Source organism: Hevea brasiliensis, chromosome 4 (genome assembly GCF_030052815.1).
Source record: "Hevea brasiliensis isolate MT/VB/25A 57/8 chromosome 4, ASM3005281v1, whole genome shotgun sequence".
Lineage (NCBI taxonomy): Eukaryota > Viridiplantae > Streptophyta > Magnoliopsida > Malpighiales > Euphorbiaceae > Hevea > Hevea brasiliensis.
The window spans coordinates 102,940,827-102,963,223 of record NC_079496.1 but is presented as its reverse complement, the minus strand read 5'-3'; the positions used below and the strand labels follow the sequence as shown (position 1 = coordinate 102,963,223).

Sequence of the window (22,397 nt, the reverse complement as noted above, 5' to 3'; positions counted from 1 at the left end):
GTTATATGATATGGAGTTAATCAAAATGAGTTGCTAAACACATAAGTCATATGAAAATACACTTAGAACTTATGTCCCCATTATTAATGATATGAAAATGATATAAAGTATAGATAGTACATGAAGTAAAATAATAATATAATATGAACCCTTAATAGTACATAGTATAAAATATTAAAAACTATAAGTGCTTAATAATAATAGTTTGCCCAAAGTATACCTAGACTTATTTATATAGCATGGATCGATTAGTATACCAATTGGAGACTACAGATTGCAGTACTACCAACAAGAATAATCATTGATAAACAATATATGTCTATGATGGTTGTTCTACTGGCTTTATGCCTGCCCGTTGGCCATTGTGCCTAATTCTATTTCTGGCTTTATGCCTGCCCACTGGCCTTGTGCCTAGCGTGACAGATGTATACATGTTAGACATACGGATGTTTAACTAGTATACTTCCGTGTATCCAGTCTTTATAGTTTATTATAGGTTACTTGGGCACAGATATAAATAATAAGTCTTAAATTTAAATAATTATATGAAGAGATCACAAATATGAGCAATAAGATTGAAAATGACATAAATGAACAAAGAAGATCCTAATAATTTACTTGCTCTCAAAATTTCATAAAATATGTAAATGACTTAGAAATTTATGAAATTACACATAGAATAATTATTTTAAATGTTTAGTTATTTTTCCTTTATTTTATGCACCACTGAGCGTTATGCTTAGCGTGTTGGTTTTTCCATCGCTTAGGTACTGGAGAGCAACAGCAGCATCAGTAGCAGCAGTGCTAGATAGGATTTTGATAAGATCTGCTATAGAATGGTTGCCACCTCAGGCGGTTATTTTGGGTAGGGCCTATATGCATGTTTAGATTTTGTATTTTGTCCATTGTACATAAGTAAACAATATAATTTATTTTGTGATTGTAAATAAAATTGTAATTATTGTACTTGATTTTATATGAATGAAATTAAGTATTTTATTTGCTTAAAATGATTATGAGTATTATGATGATATGACATGATTTATGGAAAATGAAATGGATATAAATTGTTTTTAACAGGTAAATAATAAAACCCGTCATATGTTAATAAAAACAGAGGAGACTTTGTCTGGGTCTCCACAAAAATAAAATGTGATAAAAAAAATTTCCCACACATGGAATAATATAAAAAAAATGGAATTTAAATTAATATGGTATAAGACAAAATAAGATAGGGTGCTCTGGCACAGAGTGTAGCACACATTGTTCGACTACACTGTAGACAGGTGAGGGGTGTTACAAGGTTGATGGTTGAATTTCGGTCAACATCAATTTCAATAAGGAATAGCTAGAAAGATTATTTATTGAACTAAAAATTCTTGTCTAAGTTGGACTTGAATGTCTAGCTGGTTTTTTTTTCTCTTATAAAATGAGATGTTCTCCTTTTTCTTAACAAGTAGTAGTCAAAGTGAGAGTTGTTAAGAGTTAGTTGGTAGAGTTTGTGTTGAGGCCACCAAAATTGTGAGAGTTGTTTAAGAGCATTACATTAGTGCAATAATACACACGGGCAAGCCATATGGTGTACTGTATGGTCTTGTGACGTGCTATGTTTGAGAGTGAGAAAAATAACTAGTAATTATAATTATTTTTTCTTAATTATAGATTTATTTATGAGGTAGTCTTATGTTGAACCACCTTAAATTTTGTGTCTTTGATTTCTTGGGTAAATTTTTGCAATAATTGGTATCAGAGTTGTGATTCACGATGTTAAATTAACAAGCACAAAGATTGAGGTGAAGCTATTCAATGGGAAAAATAATTTCAATATGTGAAAAAACACAGTGAATGATGTCCTTGTACAATAAAATTAATTAAAACATTGAATGAAAAGCGATTAACAACCATAAAGGATGATGATTGGGAGGAGCTCAACAAAGGGCAGTAAGTATAATTCAATTGACATTAACTCCTAATTCAAAAAGCCAAATAATAACAATGAAGGCGAAGCTTTCGCTACTAGTTCTAATCGCGGTAGAAGTAATCCATGTTGAAACAATTCTAAAAGAAATAGTAGATCGGGCTCGAGACTACGAGTAGACTAAGCAAATAAGGAATACTACTACTGTCTTGATAAGGGGTCGCATTCAATATATATATATATATATATATATATATATATATATATATATATATATATATATATATATATATATATATATATATATATATAAGAAGATGAAGAAAGATCTTGTAGAGTTCATACAATTTAAGAAGAGTCATGAAAAAAAAAAGGACTACTACAATTGCAAATGATGAAGATGATATTGAGTATAAAGTTTTTAATGTTGATGATGGTAAGGAAAAAGGCAGAGGTCCATTACAAGATGATTCATTAATGGATGCTACTTGTTCATTCCATATTTTCTTAAAGAATGAGTGGTTTGATGTGATTGAAGAGAAAAAAGAAAAGTGAGTAAAGCTAGCCAATGGCAAGAAGATGGAAGTCAAAGATTTTGGTAAAGCGAAGATCAAACTATATAGTGATCGTGTGAACGTGTTTGATGAAAAGTGGTATGTTCATAAATTCAAAAGAAACTTAATTTCCTTAGTTAAATTAAATTCTTTGAGTTATAGGCACTCTATTCACATTGGAGTCATGAGAATTAGCCATGATACTCTTATGATCATAAAAGTTGAGAAGTTTGGCATAAGGAATTTTTACAATTTAGAAGGAAACACATTGATTGGAAGTATGTGAGTTGAAGCAAAACGCAACATCGATAATTAAGAGTGCAAAGAAATACTCAAGTGAAGATTGACTTTTGCAAAAATTGTGAAAACTAATTCTATTTAACTTGGAGGTAAAGATTTGTTGAAGCCTAGTTTAAACAAAATTAGGAATGAGAATTTAAAAATTAATTAGGAGGATTTAAGTTGAATTTTATTTGGGAAGATTAAAAAAAAAAAAGACTAGATAGGTTGAATTCCAATCAAACACCGAACTCAATATGGAGTAAGAAGATAATTTATTGCACTAGAAATTCTTGTCTAAGTTGGACTTGAATGTGTGGTTGGCTTTTTTTTGATAAATTTTGACAACTGTCTCTGAACTTATCTAATTGTAACATTACAGTCCTTCAACTTAAAAATGTAACATAAAACCTCATCAACTTTCAAATTTTGTACAGTAAAATCCCTCTAACCTCTAATTATCAATTTTTTAGTTAGACGCTGACCTAGATAGTTTCAGCATAGAGTTTAGTCAGTATTTCTCTTTTCTCTCTCAAATCATGTGTAAATTGAATCATTTTTCTTTCTATAGAAAGTATAATTTTTCATGCATAAAGAGAATAATTTTACACTTTGCATAAGAGATGAAAGAGAAATATTGACTAAGAGTTATGCGAGAGCTATTCACATCAGTTTCTAACTTAAAAATCAATAATTGAAAGTCAGAAAGATTTTACTGTGCAAATTTAAAAGTTTTGAGGGTTTTATGTTAAATTTTAAAATTAAAGGACTGTATTATTACAATTATATAAGTATAAGGACAGTTGTTGAAATTTATCCATTTTTTTCTTATAAAGGGAGATGTTCTTGTTTTCAACAAGTGGCACCCGAAGTGAGAGTTGTTAAGAGTTGGTAGAGCTTGTGTTGAGGCTACCAAAATTGAGAGAGTTGTTTGAATGCAGTGCCATATACGCAACGAGCGGTGTGGTGTATTGTGCGGTCATGGTGATGTGTGATTGTGAATGTGAAAATAATTAGTAGTTTTTTTTATATATTTCTTTGTTTATAAATAATAGTTATATTTAATTTTTTTTTATTTTATCTAAAATTATCTGTCATATTTAGAAGATTAAAGAAAATTAATTTTTTTTAAATCTTACCCTTTATTTCTATAAAAACAACAAATATTTATATAATTTTCTAGAATTATCATTATTATCACCTCTTTAATTAAATCAGTTGTTTGTCATGTTGATATTCATTTCTTCATATTTCCAAAAAAGGGTAATTAAGTAAATTATTAATATTTTTTTATAAAAATAAAATTATTCAATCATTTTCTTAATCACTGTGAAAATTTTAAATGTGATTATTATTTGTAGACGAAGAGAGTAGTAAATTTATTTGTAGAGTAAATTTACATTAAACCACCTTAAACTTTATATTTTTTGATTTATTAGGTGGATTTCCCAACACAAATATTACAAATTATAAATGTAAAGAAATTAAAAAAAAAAAAAAAAAAGTCATTGCCTCTTTTTTGAGCAGGGGACTATAGCTATTAGAACTGAGGTTGTGAGAAAGAGAGGAGGATGAAGAGAACAATCTAAAATGTGAGATCAAGAATGAGAATGATAGGATTGGGAGTAAGAGTTGGTCCGAGAATCTGAACTAGAGCAGGAGCATGATTATGATCCTTGGAGTGGAGGACAAGCACGAGTGTGGAGACAATGAGGGACAACCTTGCATTGGCTTCGCCATGGATTCAAAGATGTAGTGAGCAAGAGTAGGGAGGGATGAGTAAGCAATTGGGCTAAAATGGAAATGAAAAGGATAAGATGAAAGTTGGCTCTTGGGTTTTCAGGTGAGACAAGGATTGGGGAAGGGAACAGTAACAGGTAGAGGTAGAGGGGGAAGCGTACACTTGGGTCACAAAGATAGGGTAGGGCAAGGATAAGGGGTATTTTAATTTTTTTAAACTATGACTAATAGCTAAATGTGATAAAAATGAATATGGATCATTTTGTAGAAAAAAAAATAAAGAAACAAAAATATTAATAATGATAAAATAATAAATTTTTAATTTTTTTAAGCACTTTATTAAATTTTTATTAATTTATACTGTCCTTGATTATTAAAAAAAAAAAAAAGGAAATAGTAATGCATTTCTCAAGAAGGGGCAAGTGCGTAGTATGTTTTGATTTGATGATGAGTAGTTTACAAGTTCATGCTATGTGAACAACACGTGTTTAAGTTTGATGTTGGTAGTGCTTCAACAACCAATTACAACATTTTTGTTAAAAGAAAAAGTTCATGCGGACTTTGTTTTACATGAAGAGGAAAACTTTATAAGTTCTCACTCCATATGATTGCAAATCTCCGATTAAACAAGTTCAAAAGAGAACTTTTTAGCAACACAACAACACTTTATATTCCATCAAGGATCATTGTGCACAAATGATGTATCTATTTGATTAAGACATCTTGCATCTTGATATCATAAGGGAAAAAAAAATAAAAAAATTATTAAAAAAAATACAAAGCAAGTGATATATATTTCCTTAAAAATGTTTAAAACTCAATTACACTATGTATTTATTAAAAAATTTTAATTTATTTTATTTTATTTTTTATTTTTTATCTAATTTATCTCAAAAATTTTAATTTAAGTTTAATTTAGCCAAAAATAAAAAAAAAATAAGAAATTGAGTTTCTTAATTTTTTAAGTTTAAATTAAAAAAATTAGTTTCAAAATTAAGAAATTAAATTCTTAATTTTTTATTTAAATCAAGAAATTAAAAAATTTAATTCAAAAAATTTATTTTTTTAATTAAATTAAACTTAAATTAAAGTTTTTAATCTAATTTAAATAAAAAAAATAAAAATAATACAGGTATAAAAGATAGATTGGGGCAACCTTCCACGAATTTTCTTTTTAATTTTTTTTTAAAAACCTTCCAACAAGTCATTGTTAATTAATGCAATTTTATAATAATCATTCTTCCAAGCTCTCTATGTGTATAGAATATAGAATCCATTGTGGGGTCACATCTTCCACTCTTGAAACTTATATTTATTTTTATTTCAAGAGACCCATTTATATTGTTTATATTATTATGATTTTAATCACCAGGGTTAAAGCTTGATTAGACAGTTGTGGGGACTTGACTTTTCCATGATTTAAAGTGCACTTGCTAATGATCAACTATTTATATTTGTATATTATATCATAATTAATTAAAAAAAATCACCATGCCCATTTTACTTAACACAATTAATTTTTTTTTAATTTTTAAACTATAAAAAATATATATATATTTCAAATTCTCTTCATTTGTTTGATAAGTTAAAATTTTTTATTTTAATAATAAAAATTATGAAAAATTATATTTTATATTTATTGTACAATAATTAATTATATCTTCCTTTAAAAAGTTACTATATATCCCCTTATTTGCTATATATAATTGTATAAGAATTCAATTTAATTGATTTATTTCTTTTGCTAATAATGAAATAATGTATATATAAATATATATCATGTGAAACATTCTTAATTCCAAATATAGTGAGCAGCAGAATGAAGGATAACATAAACCAATCACATATGGAAACCATGGCTACCATCTCAGCCTCAATGAAAAATAAATAAATTTAATCCAATAAAAAAGAGAAAATTGTGAAGGAACATCAAATCAGCATCATTTCAATCTACCCAAAAGAAAAATCAGCATCATTTCAAACTCAACTCTCCTTTTATAGACATGAATAAAAATGTTTTTTCTTGAAATATGATGTGGATTCATAGTTTGCTACTTTGCTTAGATTTTTTTTTTTTTTTTAAGCAAATGTTTATTTGCCCGAAGTCAATTATAGCATGACCTTATAAATTAATTATGCTTTCTAAGTATACCTGATGTTACTTAATCCAAGTATAACATATTCCAACTTTCCTGATTAATCTTAAAAATTAAAACCTTAAAATTTTACATATTACCATATCAATTTTTAGCCTCTTTATAAAACAGGAGTACATCAATTTTCTTTAGAATCTGTCAGTATGAGATGCTGCTCGAGACACCTATTTATTTTATCAGTAGCTCCTAGCTTCTTAGTGGCACCAAGATATAAAAATCTAAATAAAAGTTGCGTATATATAATGTTAATTAATTAACTAATAATTGATTATAAATAAAAAAGCATGAGTGGCCTTTAAAAAAAAAAAAGAAAAAAAAACCTGCTCAATGAATACCCTTAAGGATTTGATGATTTAGGCCAATAAAATTATGTTTACATGCTTATCTTAATGGAAAAAATTAGGCCATCTTCCCATACACCAAAGGATATTGAGTTCAATACTTAATTTAACTAAAATTTAATTATCTATTTCTAGATCAAAGCCAACAGAATACAAATGCACTTTGAAATGACTCTTAAAAATTCCTTGATAATTAAACAGTAAATATAGCTTATTTTATTTTTAAATTTTAGACTCTACTTATTTTATGAAAAATATTTTCTTAAAAAAAATTTTCATATTTTTTAGTATTTGAAATATTGAAAAAATAAGTCAACAAAAAATATTTATTCAGTCAAAATGAAAACTAAGTAATTTTTAAGAAAAATAGGAAGTCATTTTCTATATTTTGATAATTTTATTGAAATATGAAAGTACTTATACATGTATGCATAAGCACATATAATTAATTTAATTAACATTATAACTAAACAACGGAAACTATTTTTGTGAAAAACATTTTCTTAGAAAATAATTTCCATAGAAAATATTTCCACATATAAATTATTTTCCAAGAAATAAATATAGCTCTAACTATTAAGACATTAATTATGGTTAGAAAATGAAAAAAAAAAAAAGATAAAAAAAACCCTTTAGCTTTTCAATAATTTAAGATGCCAGAATGGAGATTTTGAATTGATCTTTAGCAAGTTTTGCATGGAAGTTCAGAATTTTCAAAGGACAAAAGCTCTAAGCCTAACTTCAAAAGAAAAAGGTTTGTACAATATATTTCTTTCACAATAAATATAGAGAAAATGGGTCTTGAATGCATATATGCTTTAACAAATATCCAAAAACAATGCAAGTAATGGCATCCCAAAGCATGTCAATATGATAATACAAACAAATATCATTAGTTGCATAAAACAAAGGATAATTTGAACCGCCCAACCAATGTTTCTTTGCCAAATAAATCATAGAAGGATTGACTCACTAAGTTCTTGTTACAAACGAAAAAGAAAAAAAAAATCTTGAATGATGGATGATGCTATTCCCACCAAAGATTAGTATTAGTATTTGTATTAGCAATGAAAATAAGAGTGTTAATAGAAAATAGGCTTATAAAAAAGAGAGAGATTAGTGGACAAAGGGATATTTTTGGATGGTGCTTAAAATTGGCTTCAGATTACATGTGATAGAAAGTTAAGAAAAGATAGTGCGCTTAGGCTTAGCCCACCATAGGTTAGGATTTGAAGATTGGTTCATAAAGACAAATAAGAAAAATTTTAAAATATTACTAAAAACTAAAGCTTTCCCTCCCAAAGTTGCAATGGCGGCCGACTGTTCTACCAAAGCATGGCTAAAGAATCTATCTAATGGTTTACCAATCTGAACTGAATCAAAATTGTCTTAAATGAACGATTATAAGTTTATAATCTTTTTTAAAATTGACAGTTCATTTGGTTCAAATCGACTCTCTTTAAAAGAATTAAAAAAGTTTTTGTCTCATCCGTGAAACTAGAAAATAAATAAATAAAACAATTGTAAATATGATTATTTTCTCTCTTTCTTTTGGACCAATAATGAGACAAGAAAAAATTTATAGAGGCCCAGTTCTCTACAAATGGCATACAAGAGCCCATGCTTACCTTAAATTGGGCTTCAAACAAAGGTTCACAGATAAGCCTTTCAATAACGAATGCCAAGACTAAAAACAGCATGATGGGAGGGAAGGAAAATATCAACAAGAGGTGGAACAGAGCTCTATACTATCCACATCAATAGGGTTTTTTTATTTGAAATTTGCTTGGCGTTTGAGCATACTGTGAACTGTGCAGTTTTGGCATTGAACATTTCCAATCCAAAAACAGAACTATTGAACATGCAATACTAATTGAATTCCAAAGTTGGTGAAAATCATCAACACTTTGTTTGGATGAGGTGAAAAAAGGTTTAATAAAGTAAAATATGATAAGATAAAGCATTGTGAAATAAAAGTAATAATTTATTTTATATTTAGAAAGAAGATAAAATAAAATAAGATAAATAAAAATTTAATAACATTATTTTATTTGAAGGATAAGTATTGAAAAGTAAAATTAAATATAAATATTATAAATATATTTTTTTATAAAATAATTGAAAATATAAAAATACGGAATGAGTAATTTTAAATTTTTAAAAATTAAAAAAAAATAATATAAGAATATAAAAATTTTAACCTACTCAACCCACCAAATCGATCAAATCGGTAAGTTAAAAAATGAAAGGATTTGAAGGGTTGAATAACCACCAAAAAAATTATTCCTCCCATACACTCTCATTCCAAACAACCTAGTCAAACTATAATTATTATTCTTCTTAATTCTTCTTCTTCCATCCTTTTACCAATGAAATAATTTCTCAAAATTAGAGTTTAATTAATGTGAAAAAAAAAAACTAGAATTTTCAAAAGCAAATATGAATAGAAAAAATATGCATAAAAAGAGAGGTTGACAAAAAATTACTAAAATGGGAAAAAGGGCATATATATTAAGAAAATAAAATTTTGCCTCATTTTATAATTACATCTATTTTTTATTATTTTATTTGAGTCCCACATTTCCTTTATGTTCAATTAATCATTTAAAAAAAAAATACAAAAAAACGACATCGTTTTTGGTCTTCATCTCCTTCCAGGTATGCTCAAAACGTCTCCGCTGCAACCTTTCATTCTCTACCTCCTCCATCCTAAAACAATATATGTCCCTTTTCAAGGCAAACCTCATCCACCAGCAGATATTAATTGATGTGCTACTGCTAGTGTTAGGGTAAATAGAAAAAACACCCTAATCAATAATGGCTTTGCGTCAAGGCCATTTCAAAGCACTTCTGTCAGTGTAGGGAAGGGAGGTGCAAATGTTGATTCAGGAAAGGGAAATTCTAGCAGAAGTAACTACTGTTAATGTAAGGAAGGGCGGAGTAAATGTCAATGCAGGAAAAGGAAAACCCAGTGGCACTTCTGTAAACATCGGGAAGAGCGGCATCATGTAAACACTGGAAAAGGAAAACCGGCTACGACCGTTAATGTGGAAGGTAAAGACGTTGGTGTTTACACTGGAAAACCAGGCAAGAGAACCAATGTAGGCGTTGGCAAAGGCAGAGTAACTGTTTACACTGGACACAAGGGAAAGCCTGTATATGTTGTAGTAACCAACTCCATGATGATCCAAATGTAGCTCTTTTTTTCTTGGAAAAGGACATGTATCCTAGCAAAAACATGAACTTTGCACTTTGCAGAAAACCCAAACACAGCAACTTTCTTACCACTTCAAATTGCCAATTCAATACCCTTTTCATCTAACAAGTTGCAAGAGATTTATAACCAGTTTTCAGTAAAACAGGGATCAATGGAAGCTGAGATAATTAAGAATACAATGAAAGATTGTGAAGAACCTGGAATTAAAGGACAGGAGAAACATTGTGCAACTTTGCTAGAAATGATTGACTTCAGCACTTCCGTACTTGGAAAGAATGTCCAGGCAATCTCCAAGGAGGTGGAAAATCAAACTCAGTCGCAGAAATATACAATTACACCTGGAGCAAGGAAGATGGGCAGAACTATGCATGTGCTGTCTTTTATTGCCATTCAACACAAACCACGAGAGCTTACATGGTTTCCTTAGAGGTTCCTGATAGAAAAAAAAGGCTCAAGCAGTAGCAGTCTGCCATACAGATACATCAGCTTGGAACCCAAAGCATTTGGCTTTCCAGGTGCTCAAAGTTAAGCCAGGAACAGTTCCTGCTTGCCATTTCCTTCCTCAGGACCACGCTGTTTGGGTTCCCAACTAGAAGCCTGTAGAAATATTATCCCGTTAGTTCCATCTCTTCTGTCAGAACAGTTTATATTGGAATACTGTGAGTTCTACCCATTTAGTGTTTGCAATAATGTAACCAAGTGCCCACTATATTTGGTTCTACACACTTCAGAAGTTCTGCAATAGCAGTGTTCAGTAATAAATAAAATATCCTTCTGTTTCATCTTCCTATGCTCAATTACAGGATGAGGAACTTACTGGAGTCCCTCCCCACAAAAAGATTCACACAAGACTAATGATGAAAACACTAACCACATGAAAGAATAACCAGCGAAAAGTGTCTGTAATTTAAATGATCTATTTATTGAGGAAAACACACACAAGGGATTACCATGTTCATGGCATCATATGTTCTTTTCTTTTTGGAAAACCACAATTGCACCCTTAACAACCAAAAATAGAGAGATCCAGAAAATTTTATGTTTGGGTAAAAAATAAACTAAAAAAATTTCTTGCAGGTATAGTTGTATTTGAAATTTTCTTTATGAAAGAAAAAAAATAGACAAGATTTTCTTGTAGAACATTGAACACCAAGATTTAGTATTTAAAGCCCTTAAGTACGCTCAGAAAGATTATTATAGCAGAACTGCAAATCAAATGGCACACACAAACTTACCCCCTTCCTTGACAAATGCATTGCCTAACCTGAGCATATAAGCTGGCATCCCTGCATATAAAGTGCTTCTTGAATTTCAGAAGATTTGAGGTCACATTATTAGTTAAAAGATAAAATGTTGAAAGAATTTTAATTCATTATTTGTAGAATATTACACTGGTTCAAATTGCCATCAATCTTCACCACCTAATATCAATCAAGAGCTATCTCCCGTCCTTAAGAATCAAGCACAAGAACTTCATTTTTACATTGATCAACCTCGTAAGGCTCCAAAGAACCCCATGTTCTTCCAACTTTCAGTTTGACTTGCAAAGGAACTGGAAAACATATAGTACAATAAATGTTAATATTTAATATCAAAATATTGAGATATGGAAGTACAGCATAATACATACCAAGAAGAGACGCAGCATTTTCCATACTAATTTGTAACAATGATGCAGCCTCCTTGATCACTCGGTGGTCAATTTCCAAGACTAATTCATCATGTACCTGGACAGTAATCAGCAAGAGTAACCATATATTCAGTAAAATGAATATTATCAGAGATACAAGTTAGAATCAAACCTAGCCACACTAGCAGGCTAAACAAATAAGAGTAACAAGTATTTTCATATTTCTAATTTAGTATTTACTTATTTCGTCAAATTTCTGAGTTTTAGGATTTGTCCAACTGAAAAATAAAAAGATAACAAATAAAAGCAATTTCTTAGGTAACCTGCAAAAGAATTCGGCACTGCCCCTTCAGCATGTGAAACTTAGTTGCAAGTGAAGAGCTAGAATCTGGGCCATCAACTCTGACAATTACAGAGTATATATTTATCATTGCAATCTTAATTATATCAGCAGCAGATCCCTGCCCAAAAACAACAGTCAGAACAAAAGTATTATTACATAAGTGGCTCTTTACAACCCAAAAATAATTATACCTGACAGATAGAATTAACTGCTTGTCTCTGAGCCTTTGATTTTTCTTTACTGTTTCCAAATTTTATTTTTGACAGGAACCGCTTTCTTCCCTTGAGGGTCTCCACATAACTGGATCACAAGTAATTAGATATAGCAAGAGTTTAGAAGAAACATGAACACTGCACATCATATACAAGTTAATTTACATGTAGTGCAAACCCTCATACGTTTGAAGAGGATACAAGACACTGAAGGAAAGTATAATTTCACAGAAAAGAGAATATAAATGCTAAAAATAGATAGAAATACATATTTAATAACATAAAATGAATGACAAAGTATACATCTAAACATACATCATATTCACTGTAGAGATTGATACTGCTGCAAGAAGGAACAAGCAAAAAAGGAAAGACAACACAATGAACCAAGGATTCCTGAGTTAAGATAGCGTATAATCAATAAGAACGAAGAATTAATATATTAGGGAAAATTAATATTCAGTCTCTGCATTTTAATGAAACAAACTATTTGGTTCTTGTATTTTGAAAAATACTCTATTAATCCATTTATTTTGCTTCTGTCAAACTCTAGAGTACCTCCATCAAAATTTTCTATTAGCCAATAAACTTTAATGCCATCAAACTACTATTTAGTCCATTTATTTTAGTAAAACTAATTAATTGGTACCTGTATTTTGAAAAAAAATAATATTTTAAAAAATATTTTTTTGGATAAAAAAGAAAATTTTATTATATAGAGGCTCAATCTGGACTTGTACTCATTTTTAAAAATTATTCAAGTATTTTTATTCAATTTTTTGAATATTACTTTTGTGCTTTCTTTATTAGAAAATAATTTTCTTAGATTAGCGCCTTGATTACTTGAAGATATAAGAGAATTAACTGACCTTTTGCCAAGGCAACTTCTACTATTTTTTATCAAAAGAAGAAAACAGAGAGAGAATGAGGGGAGGAGGGTGTAGGTGCAGAAGGAAAAAAACATGAGGAAAGAGAGGTAAGTGGGATAAGAAAGAAATAAGGGAGAGAGTGTCAAGGCACTTTGGGTATAAAAAATAATCGAAAGGACTAAAGAGTTAACGGAACTAAATTACAAGGTCTAACTAATGTATTTTTCAAAATACAGAGATAATAGAGATTTAAGTAACATCCAATGAAGTAATCCAAGGTCCCATCACAAGATCAATGGCGAAGAAGATGCAAGGCTTAGTGCAAGAACATATTGGTCGAACCTACATGAATCCATTAGAGCAAGAATGGATCATATTGGTGCAAGTTTGCGTTGACAGGAAACATGTTCCAAGAGTTGCATGAGACATGACATGAGGCATGTCGCTGGGTAGTGTCACATTTCAAGCTGGCCGAAAATTTCATAAGAACTGACATGGAGTATGTTGAATACACTGAACTTGACACTGCATAGTGACATAAGGCATGTCACATCTTCAGAAAATCTCTGCCCAAAAAAAAAATTGAGAGAACATAAGGAATGATACGGGGTATGCCGAATGACCTCGGGAGCATTAGCAAATGTCAGCCATATGCTAATGCTCCTATACATATGGTCCCCCATCAGCTATTGTGTAAACTTTCGAAAAGGAGTTGTTTTCACAATTTACTTTTTATGTTTTCCATTTCTATTAATGTATCACTTTCAGCTTTTGTAAGTGAGCAACAAAGGTTTGTTTTGATTGGCTGCTTATCTCTTTTAGTAGAGACAACTTCTAAGAGATTAAAATAAATGTTAAGGTACTATTTTTCAAGTTGAAGAATATGGTTTCTTCCACCTCCCTTCTTTAGGCTGAATTTTTGTAAGGGTATAAGACCCAAGTCTTCTTCCTTCTGTAAAAAACAAAACTTGATATTCAGAGAACATATCTTCATTGAGAGGTTTTTCCTTCAAGTAGTCTCGAAGAACTAAAATCACTCTTGATAAATCTAATCACCTTGTCAAGTTTTAGCTTATATCCTTAGTTCTTACTGCAAGTCAGTGAAGGGCCTTGAATCTGATTATTCTACACTTGGTTTTCCCTTTGGTTTGCACTTTGTTCAAGTAGGTCAAGCAAGACTAGTGTCCATAGCTTATTTTTTAGCTTTCGTTGGAGAATCACCAACAAGAGTTGGAGGTTTCCTTGTTTTCCCTTGTGGGTTTGGACCAAGATACCAACTATTTAGGACTAAATAGTAGTTTTACTGGCATTAGTAATAGAAAGTTTGACTAAAGCACTAAACAATTTAACGAACCAAAAAAAGGACTAAATGGTATACTTTTTAAAATACAGGGATTAAACAGTTAGTTTCATTCAAATACAGGGACTAAATAACAATTTTCACTATAAACCATTAATATAAAGAAGTTGACACATACTCTAGATTAAAGTTATAATTTAGCAAGGAAAATATGTGAATGTCAAATACCATTAATTTTTTACATTATTTATGATATTACAAATTCTAATGACACTAAAATTTAAAAATAAATGTAAAAATAATAGCCCTTAAATTTTAAGTCCTAGCCACCAAAATATAGTTTAACATAAGCAATATAAAATTAGGCCAATGACACAAAAATTCCACCAAAAATCCAATTTGGTTTCTCTTCACAATCAACAATGCTAAACCAAGAAAATTTTTTTTTTATTCATTGCATATGAAAATTACCATTTGGCTTAGTTTTTTGTTTTTTATTTCTCTTTTTAAAAAATTAATTTTACTATAAACTAAAATTAGTAATAAAAAACATATTTTGAAAATATGTGATTTTTTTTTTTACTATCTATTATACTAATCCACACATTATGGAACTTATGCATATTGGAATATTATTTCTTATGAGAAACAATTTTTTTTCTTTTTATTTTTTCTAAAAAAAAAGGCAATTTTCTTAAAGAAGTTTTTTAATTTTATTTTAAATTAATAGAAAGTAAAAAAATTTTAATTTATAGGAGGTCAAATGGCCAAGTAATAATGGTAGACCAAACAAACAGGAGATAGTTTTCTCATTTTAACAACTCTCACCATAAAAGTGATCCCACTATTGGTAAATGGGGATATTTGAAAAAAACCTACATTTGTGGATGAAAAATGAGTGTTTGAGTGAAATTTGTCTTTTAGTTTCCAACCTTCACCTATTCAACTTTTTAATCCCTCTAAAAGCAAATTTTACTCAACCACAAAATCATCCATCAAGATAAGATTATTTTCTTATTTTTCTTGTCAAAGATTAAAGGTAAGTTTACGTTATTTTAGTCATTTTGATGTTTATCAAATAAGTGAATTGTGGCCCTAGCTATTTCAATTACATGAACAACATTTTATATTTATAAAACTAAAATAGTTATATTTAAGTATACATATAATATACACTTATCACAAAATTAAATATATACTTCTATAAATTATATGAATCACACATTTGTAAATTGAATAAAAGTAAAATATATAAACTTCTAACTTTCTTAATACAAATAAAAGTCTTATTCTAAATATGACTATCTAGAAAATCTTAAACCATAGAGCTTGTGGATATGATTTTGAATTCTAACTTTATACAATAAAAATACAACAAAGACAATTCATTTTAAATTCCTTTGTACAAACCAAAGTTTACTTTAATGAAATCATATATTTACTTCAATGAAATCACATATTTACTTCCTAAGACAAATGAAAAAACTGTGCTTCTTGTTAAATTCTACTATAATCTAGATCATATTTATAGTTAATACCTTTAATATTTTCAAACTCGTGTGTTATTTTATTTACATTTAAATTCCTACATTAAAATTTTTTTTTCCTGATATTTTAAAAAAATTAATTAAGAGTTAACCAAAATTTGAAACATCTACAAAAAAAAAAAAAGGAAGCCATCTCAATATCAAATGAGTCTAAAAGAGGAGCTTAACATTCTTGATATCCTTACCCTCATATACTTCCTTCCATTTTAAAGTTTAAAAATAAAAAATAAAAAAAACCGCATAGATTTTCAAACTTCAAATAATTAATAATAAGACAAATATTTATGCAAAAAAAAAAGCAAATGAAAATTATACTCTATCAATCTCCGCTTAGATATTTTTATATTTAAAATAATTAAGAATTTGAATTTTTGTTTCAAGTGAAAAATTGTAAAATTTCAACATTTTGTTCAAATTCAAATACCGAATCATTTGAAATTCACACTTTTCTAAATAAAGCCTTAATGTCATGACACAATTAATAACCCCAACCATATGTTATGGAATGAATTTAATTTAAAACAAAAATTATTAATAAATTATTGTTGTTATTAAGTTGCCTTAACACATTAAATTAGAACTTCTCTTCTAATTTATTTCTAATTATCAAGCTTGGACACAACTCCGCCTAAATAGTTTGCGCTTAGCCGATCCCAAGCCCGGGCAAAGGAGGAGGGTTGCGATAGGTAACAACCAGTGTAAAAATTTCGTCACACCTTATGATATGGATTCAAATGATATAAACGTTGGGGCGTCCTCTACTTACGACGCACTACATCGGAGCCCGGATATAGTGAGAAATATGCAAGGGTGTATGGCGTTCACCGAAAACGATGCGCTATGCCGGCGCCTAGGTGTGGTGTTAAGAGAGCAAGGGTTCCCACATCATGGGCAGATGTGGGTAAAGAAGTTAGTCCATAGGACAGATAGTAGAACAGAACACAAGATAAACATAGAAAACAATAGAATATATCATAGAAAGAGACCAATTATGAAGGAACAGGATAGGAGGAGGATCAGGGTTAGTACTTGGAGCGTTAGATCACTTACAGGAAAATTAATGGAGCTTGTGGATACCTTGGAAAGGAGAAGAGTGAATATTGCTTGCATTCAGGAGACTAAATGGGTAGGAGAGAAAAGCAAGAAAATGGGTAATTCATGGTACAAACTGTGGTTTACCGAAAAGGAGAGAAACAAGAACGGAGTGGGCATAATCATAGATAGAACATTGAAAGGCGCTGTAATAGCTGTGAAAAGAATAGGAGATAGAATTATACTAGTAAAGCTAGTACTAGAAGTAGAAACAATAAATGTAGTTAGTGCTTATGTCCCACAAATAGGACTAGATAGTGAGAGTAAACAAAGATTTTAGGAAGATATGGATAATTTAATGCAAAACATACCGAATGAAGAGAATGTTTTCATTGGTGGAGATTTGAATGGACATGTAGGAAGTAATAGGCAAAGTTATGAGAATGTTCATGGAGGTTTTGGTTTTGGCAGTCGAAATGAGGAGGGAAAAAACATCCTGGATTTTGCTATGGCATACGACCTAATACTAGCAAATACCTACTTTATAAAAAGAGTCACATTTAGTGACTTTCAAAAGTGGGCAACATGGAAGCCAAATCGATTTCCTCTTAACTAGGAAGACAAATAGAGCTCTATGCAAGGATTGCAAAGTCATTCCAGGAGAGGCTTTAACAAGTCAACATCGGTTAGTAATCTTGGATGTCAAGTTTAGGAACAATTCAAGTAAAGTCAGAAGAAATAGTATAGCTAAAACAAAGTAGTGGAAGTTCAAAGAAGTAAAGCAAGTGAAGTTCAAAAATGAGCTTCTCGAGTCCGAAGCATGAAAGCTGGATATGGAGGCCAATTATATGTGGATACAGATGGCATCAAAGATTAAAGAAATAGCTAGAAAAATACTTGAAAAGTCTAAAGGACATGGACCACCCTCAAAAGAGATATAGTGGTGGAATGAGGAAGTACAAGAGGCAGTAAAGAGAAAAAGGAAATGGTATAAGAAATTACCTAAATGTGATAATAATGAAGCATATGAACAGTACAAGATAGCAAAGAAAGAGGCAAAAAAGGCAGTTAGTCAAGCATGAGTACATACCTTTGAAAAGTTATACGAGAAACTTGAAACTAAAGAAAGGGAGAAAAATATTTATAGATTAGCAAGGAGGAGAGAGGAAATTTCAAGATCTCAATCAAGTTAGGTGCATTAAGGATAAAGAAGGAAAAATGTTGGTGAAAGATGAGGACATTAAAGAAAGATGGAGAAATTATTTTAATGATCTCTTTAATAATAGTCAAAATGGTAATAGCGTGAATATAGACTATAGAACAATAGAAAAGAATGTGAATTATACTAGAAGGATTAGATCTTTAGAAGTAAAGGAAGCACTAAAGAGAATGAAAGTAGGTAAAGCCTATGGACCCAATGGAATACCAATTGAAGTGTGGAAGTGTTTGGGAAATATGAGAGTGGCATGGTTAACTAAATTATTTAATAAGATTCTAATCTTAAAGAAAATGCCTGATGAATGGAGAAGTATTTTAGTACCTATTTTTAAAAATAAGGGAGACATACAGAGTTGCTCAAACTATAGGGGAATTAAACTCATAAGCCATACTATGAAGTTGTGGGAGAGAGTTGTGGAGCATCGACTACGTCATGATACTTCTCTCTCTCTCAATCAATTTGGCTTCATGCTCGGTCGTTCAACTATGGAAGCGATCTTTCTCATTAGAAGATTGATAAAGAAATATAGAGATGTGAAGAAAGATCTACACATAGTTTTTATTGATTTGGAGAAGGCTTATGATAGTGTTCCAAGAGATGTCTTATGGAGTGTTTTAGAACAAAAAATGGTATCTATTAGGTACATACAAGTATTGAAAGATATGTATGAAGGAGCAACTACTATTGTGCGCACAGTGGGAGGAGAAACGAGATTTTCCGATCTCAATTGGATTACACCAAGGATCAGCTATAAGCCATTACCTTTTTACATTAGTTTTAGATAAATTAACGAAACATATACAAGAGAGTATTCCTTGGTGCATGATGTTTGCGGATGATATTATTCTGATAGAAGAGACGTAAGAAGGAGTCAATAAAAAGCTAGAGCCTTGAAGAAGTACTCCAGAGTCAAAAGACTTTAAGTTAAGTAGAACGAAGACAGAATACATGCATTGCAAGTTCAGTGAAGGCCAAACTAGTGATAGTGAAGGAGTTAGTTTGGATGGAGTGGTAATGTCCCAAAGTAATCACTTTAAATATCTCGGCTCAGTCCTTCAAGTAGATGGGAGATGTGAGGAGGATGTTAGTCATACGATTAAAGCCGGATAGTTGAAGTGGAGACATGCCACGGGAGTTTTATGTAATCGCAAGATTCCCAATAAGTTGAAAGGAAAATTTTACCATACAGCCATACGACCGGCTATGTTATATAATAGTGAGTTTTGGGTACTAAAGGAGTCGTATGCGTCTAAGATAAGAGTTGCAGAGATGAGAATTCTGAAGTGGATGAGTGGCCATACTAGACTAGATAAAGTCCGTAATGAGAGTATTAGAGAAAAGGTAGGAGTAGTGCCAATTGAGGATAAGTTGAGAGAAGGGAGATTGAGGTGATTTGGTCATATGAAGCGTAGACATACGGAGGCTCCAGTTAGACAAGTAGAGCACATTAGCTTAGTTGAGTTGAGTTTTATCAAGCTTGGACACAAACAATGTTAGTAGTGTTATAGCTTATAGCTTATTTTGATGGGATAAACTTATTAAAGATGTTCAAAGATAATTTAACTAATCCATTTAAATTTATTTAATAAAAAATATCATCATTATTGATGTATGTAATTTAATTCTTTTTAGCATATTTCTTCTTTCATTAATTTTTAATATATATAATAATTAATCTATCTCTATCATCCCTAGTGTGTGTGTGTGTGTGTGTGTGTGTGTGTGTGACTATACACTTATAATTAAATTTTCTAAACACCCACATAAACCCCTATTCTTTACTTGATAATTAATTTAAAATTTTTAAATAAATTCTATTGATAAAAATAATCATAACCCTAAACCTACAAGGAAATTTTAGCCTTACAAATCATCATACTACAAATTAAATCCTAAACATATAATGAAATATTAATATAAAATACTTCCAAAACTTGGCTTTTTTTTTTTTTGGTTTAACTGATTAAAAACTAATCTTTATTCAATAAATTATCTCATACTTTCTAATTTTTATAAGAATGTTCAATGCTCATAATACAGGGACTAAAAACTGGGGGGATGTGTTAATTTTGACCTAACTCAAGGACGAAAAAAGGAATTTACCAAATAAAATAAGATAATTACAAGTTTAAAAAATCACAAGATGCAAGTGCAACACACGTGCTTTGAAAACTAATAGCAATAAAAGTAAATTAACGGGTAGTCATTTGCAAAAAGAGATCTACGTGCCCTTACCCATTTTTACGGCAGGAGTCAACTGCTTCATGGAGCCACGAAGCAACACCAGGAAAAGAACCTTTGAAGCTTTTAATTTTTTCTGCAGCTTCTTCTGAACTGCAATTCAGTTGCTCTGCAAGAGTGTTGGCACCCATTCCATAAAGAATGCCGTATACCAACCTTTTGGTCTGATCTCTCTCATCTGATGCGACAGAATCTTCTGGCTTCCCAGTCCATCTCGCCGCCATCATGGTGAAAACATCACCACACGGATTACTGAGGAGTTCAATTAATGAGGCATCTTTAGAGAAGTGTGCCATCAGGCGCAATTCTATCTGAGAATAATCTGCTGTTAACAGCAACCAATTTTCCTACAATAAGAATTAGGGCAACTTAGATCATTTGATACTGGTGTACAGAACAGATAATCCATTAAGGCCCAGAAGGTTCATCTTAAATGAAGATATGGTTATCTTATTATAGTTCGCATTCTCTAGTGAACAATCAATTTTCTTTTCCATTTGAAATTGAGATATTTGGTATGTGCTTACACAAATACACTCCTGTCAAAACCATCTAGCAAGTTATAAGCTAAAAGACCATTACCTGAGTAGGAACAAAGAAGTCACGAGCATTTATTTTATAATGATTGCCATCATCAACACGTCCATTTTCATCCATACTCATTCTGAATTCAACCATATGCTCAACACACTGCATAACTCAAAAAATAGTTCACAACACTGATAAACTAGAAAACATTATAAAAAGAATAATTTAATAATAGAAAGAAAATGAGTAGACAATACAACAACCTGAAGATTAGGTTCTTCCATTGAAAGTCGTCCGGTTGATGTAGACGTCTGGAGCCAATGGCCATGCAGTGTGTGCTTTTGTGTCCTCATGGATATCCTAGCCAGTGAACAAATTGAACCCAGTGTACAGTTTAAAAGCTTTGCCAATGTCCGGTGCTCTCTAATGACTGGAATAATAGGATGCTCATTTCTGAAAGAACCCAAATTCTCTTAATGTGCTTGGATTAACAAATGTGAAAGAGTTACCATGAACTGTTAAAACATAATATTATAACGATCAAGGCAAAATACATAGCCAACGAATCCAGTAGATAACGTATAAACAAAGTCCAAGGGCTCCCAAATGACATTCAATTAAGAAAATAATACAATAGACAACAATTCATCAAACTGCGGAGCCAAGTACATTCAAAAGCAGTAACATCAACTCTACAAGCTGCACCTCCTTTGACACATGTTGATATTTAAAGAAAGCCACATCTCATACAGTAACAATCTTCAGGATATGAAATAAATTGAGTCAACAATCATACTCCACGGAACAGTAAAGCATTCAGATGTTATCAAGCGCATGAATTTCACAACATTAAGGATGCATTTAGAATGGTTTAAAGGGGCAAAATGACTACATCATATTGTTTTTGATAAAAAGATAAAATTAAGGCCCTATTAACTTTTAACCTTGTACTAAGAATATTTAATTATTATATACTAAAAGCTTCCCAGAAACATTACTCCTATAACATTTCATCCCCATTTTTTTACCCTTTACAAATGACCCTAAGTTATAATATAAAGCACTACTTCAGTTCCCACTAGTATATGGGGCATTAGTCTTGTGTCAAAGACTCCTCCCAAGTTATAACATTTCCTCATTCAAAAATTAGCAAAATTTTGCAAAAAGAAATTTCATTCATCCACTTCAAGTGTACAAAATTGCAAGAAGTACTCAGTACTGATTTCAAATGAAGATGTTAATTATAAAAGGAAGAAGGAAAGACTCCCTCA

General features: G+C 30.5%; 1 protein-coding gene and 1 pseudogene across 6 annotated transcripts in view; one reads left to right on the top strand and one right to left on the bottom strand.

The window, feature by feature from the left end:
• The first annotated feature begins 2,497 nt into the window (after positions 1 to 2,497).
• Positions 2,498 to 10,965, top strand: LOC110664440 (BURP domain protein RD22-like; annotated as a pseudogene).
• Positions 9,475 to 22,397, bottom strand: part of LOC110664449 (helicase and polymerase-containing protein TEBICHI) — a 37,673-nt gene continuing 24,750 nt past the window's right edge. For 4 of the 6 annotated variants that reach the window (XM_058145776.1, XM_058145779.1, XM_058145781.1 and 1 more), the window contains 9 exons: positions 21,390 to 21,579; positions 21,181 to 21,288; positions 20,593 to 20,945; positions 12,370 to 12,478; positions 12,159 to 12,296; positions 11,836 to 11,932; positions 11,596 to 11,757; positions 11,441 to 11,491; positions 10,373 to 10,802 (listed from right to left, as the gene is read on the bottom strand). In XM_058145776.1, the coding sequence (XP_058001759.1) occupies positions 11,657 to 11,757; positions 11,836 to 11,932; positions 12,159 to 12,296; positions 12,370 to 12,478; positions 20,593 to 20,945; positions 21,181 to 21,288; positions 21,390 to 21,579 (1,096 nt within the window). In that variant the 3' untranslated portion in view covers positions 10,373 to 10,802; positions 11,441 to 11,491; positions 11,596 to 11,656. Of the gene's footprint in view, positions 10,307 to 10,372; positions 10,803 to 11,440; positions 11,506 to 11,595; positions 11,758 to 11,835; positions 11,933 to 12,158; positions 12,297 to 12,369; positions 12,479 to 20,592; positions 20,946 to 21,180; positions 21,289 to 21,389; positions 21,580 to 22,397 lie in introns of those variants that run through there. The other 2 variants (XM_058145777.1, XM_058145778.1) reach the window with 2 other exon arrangements.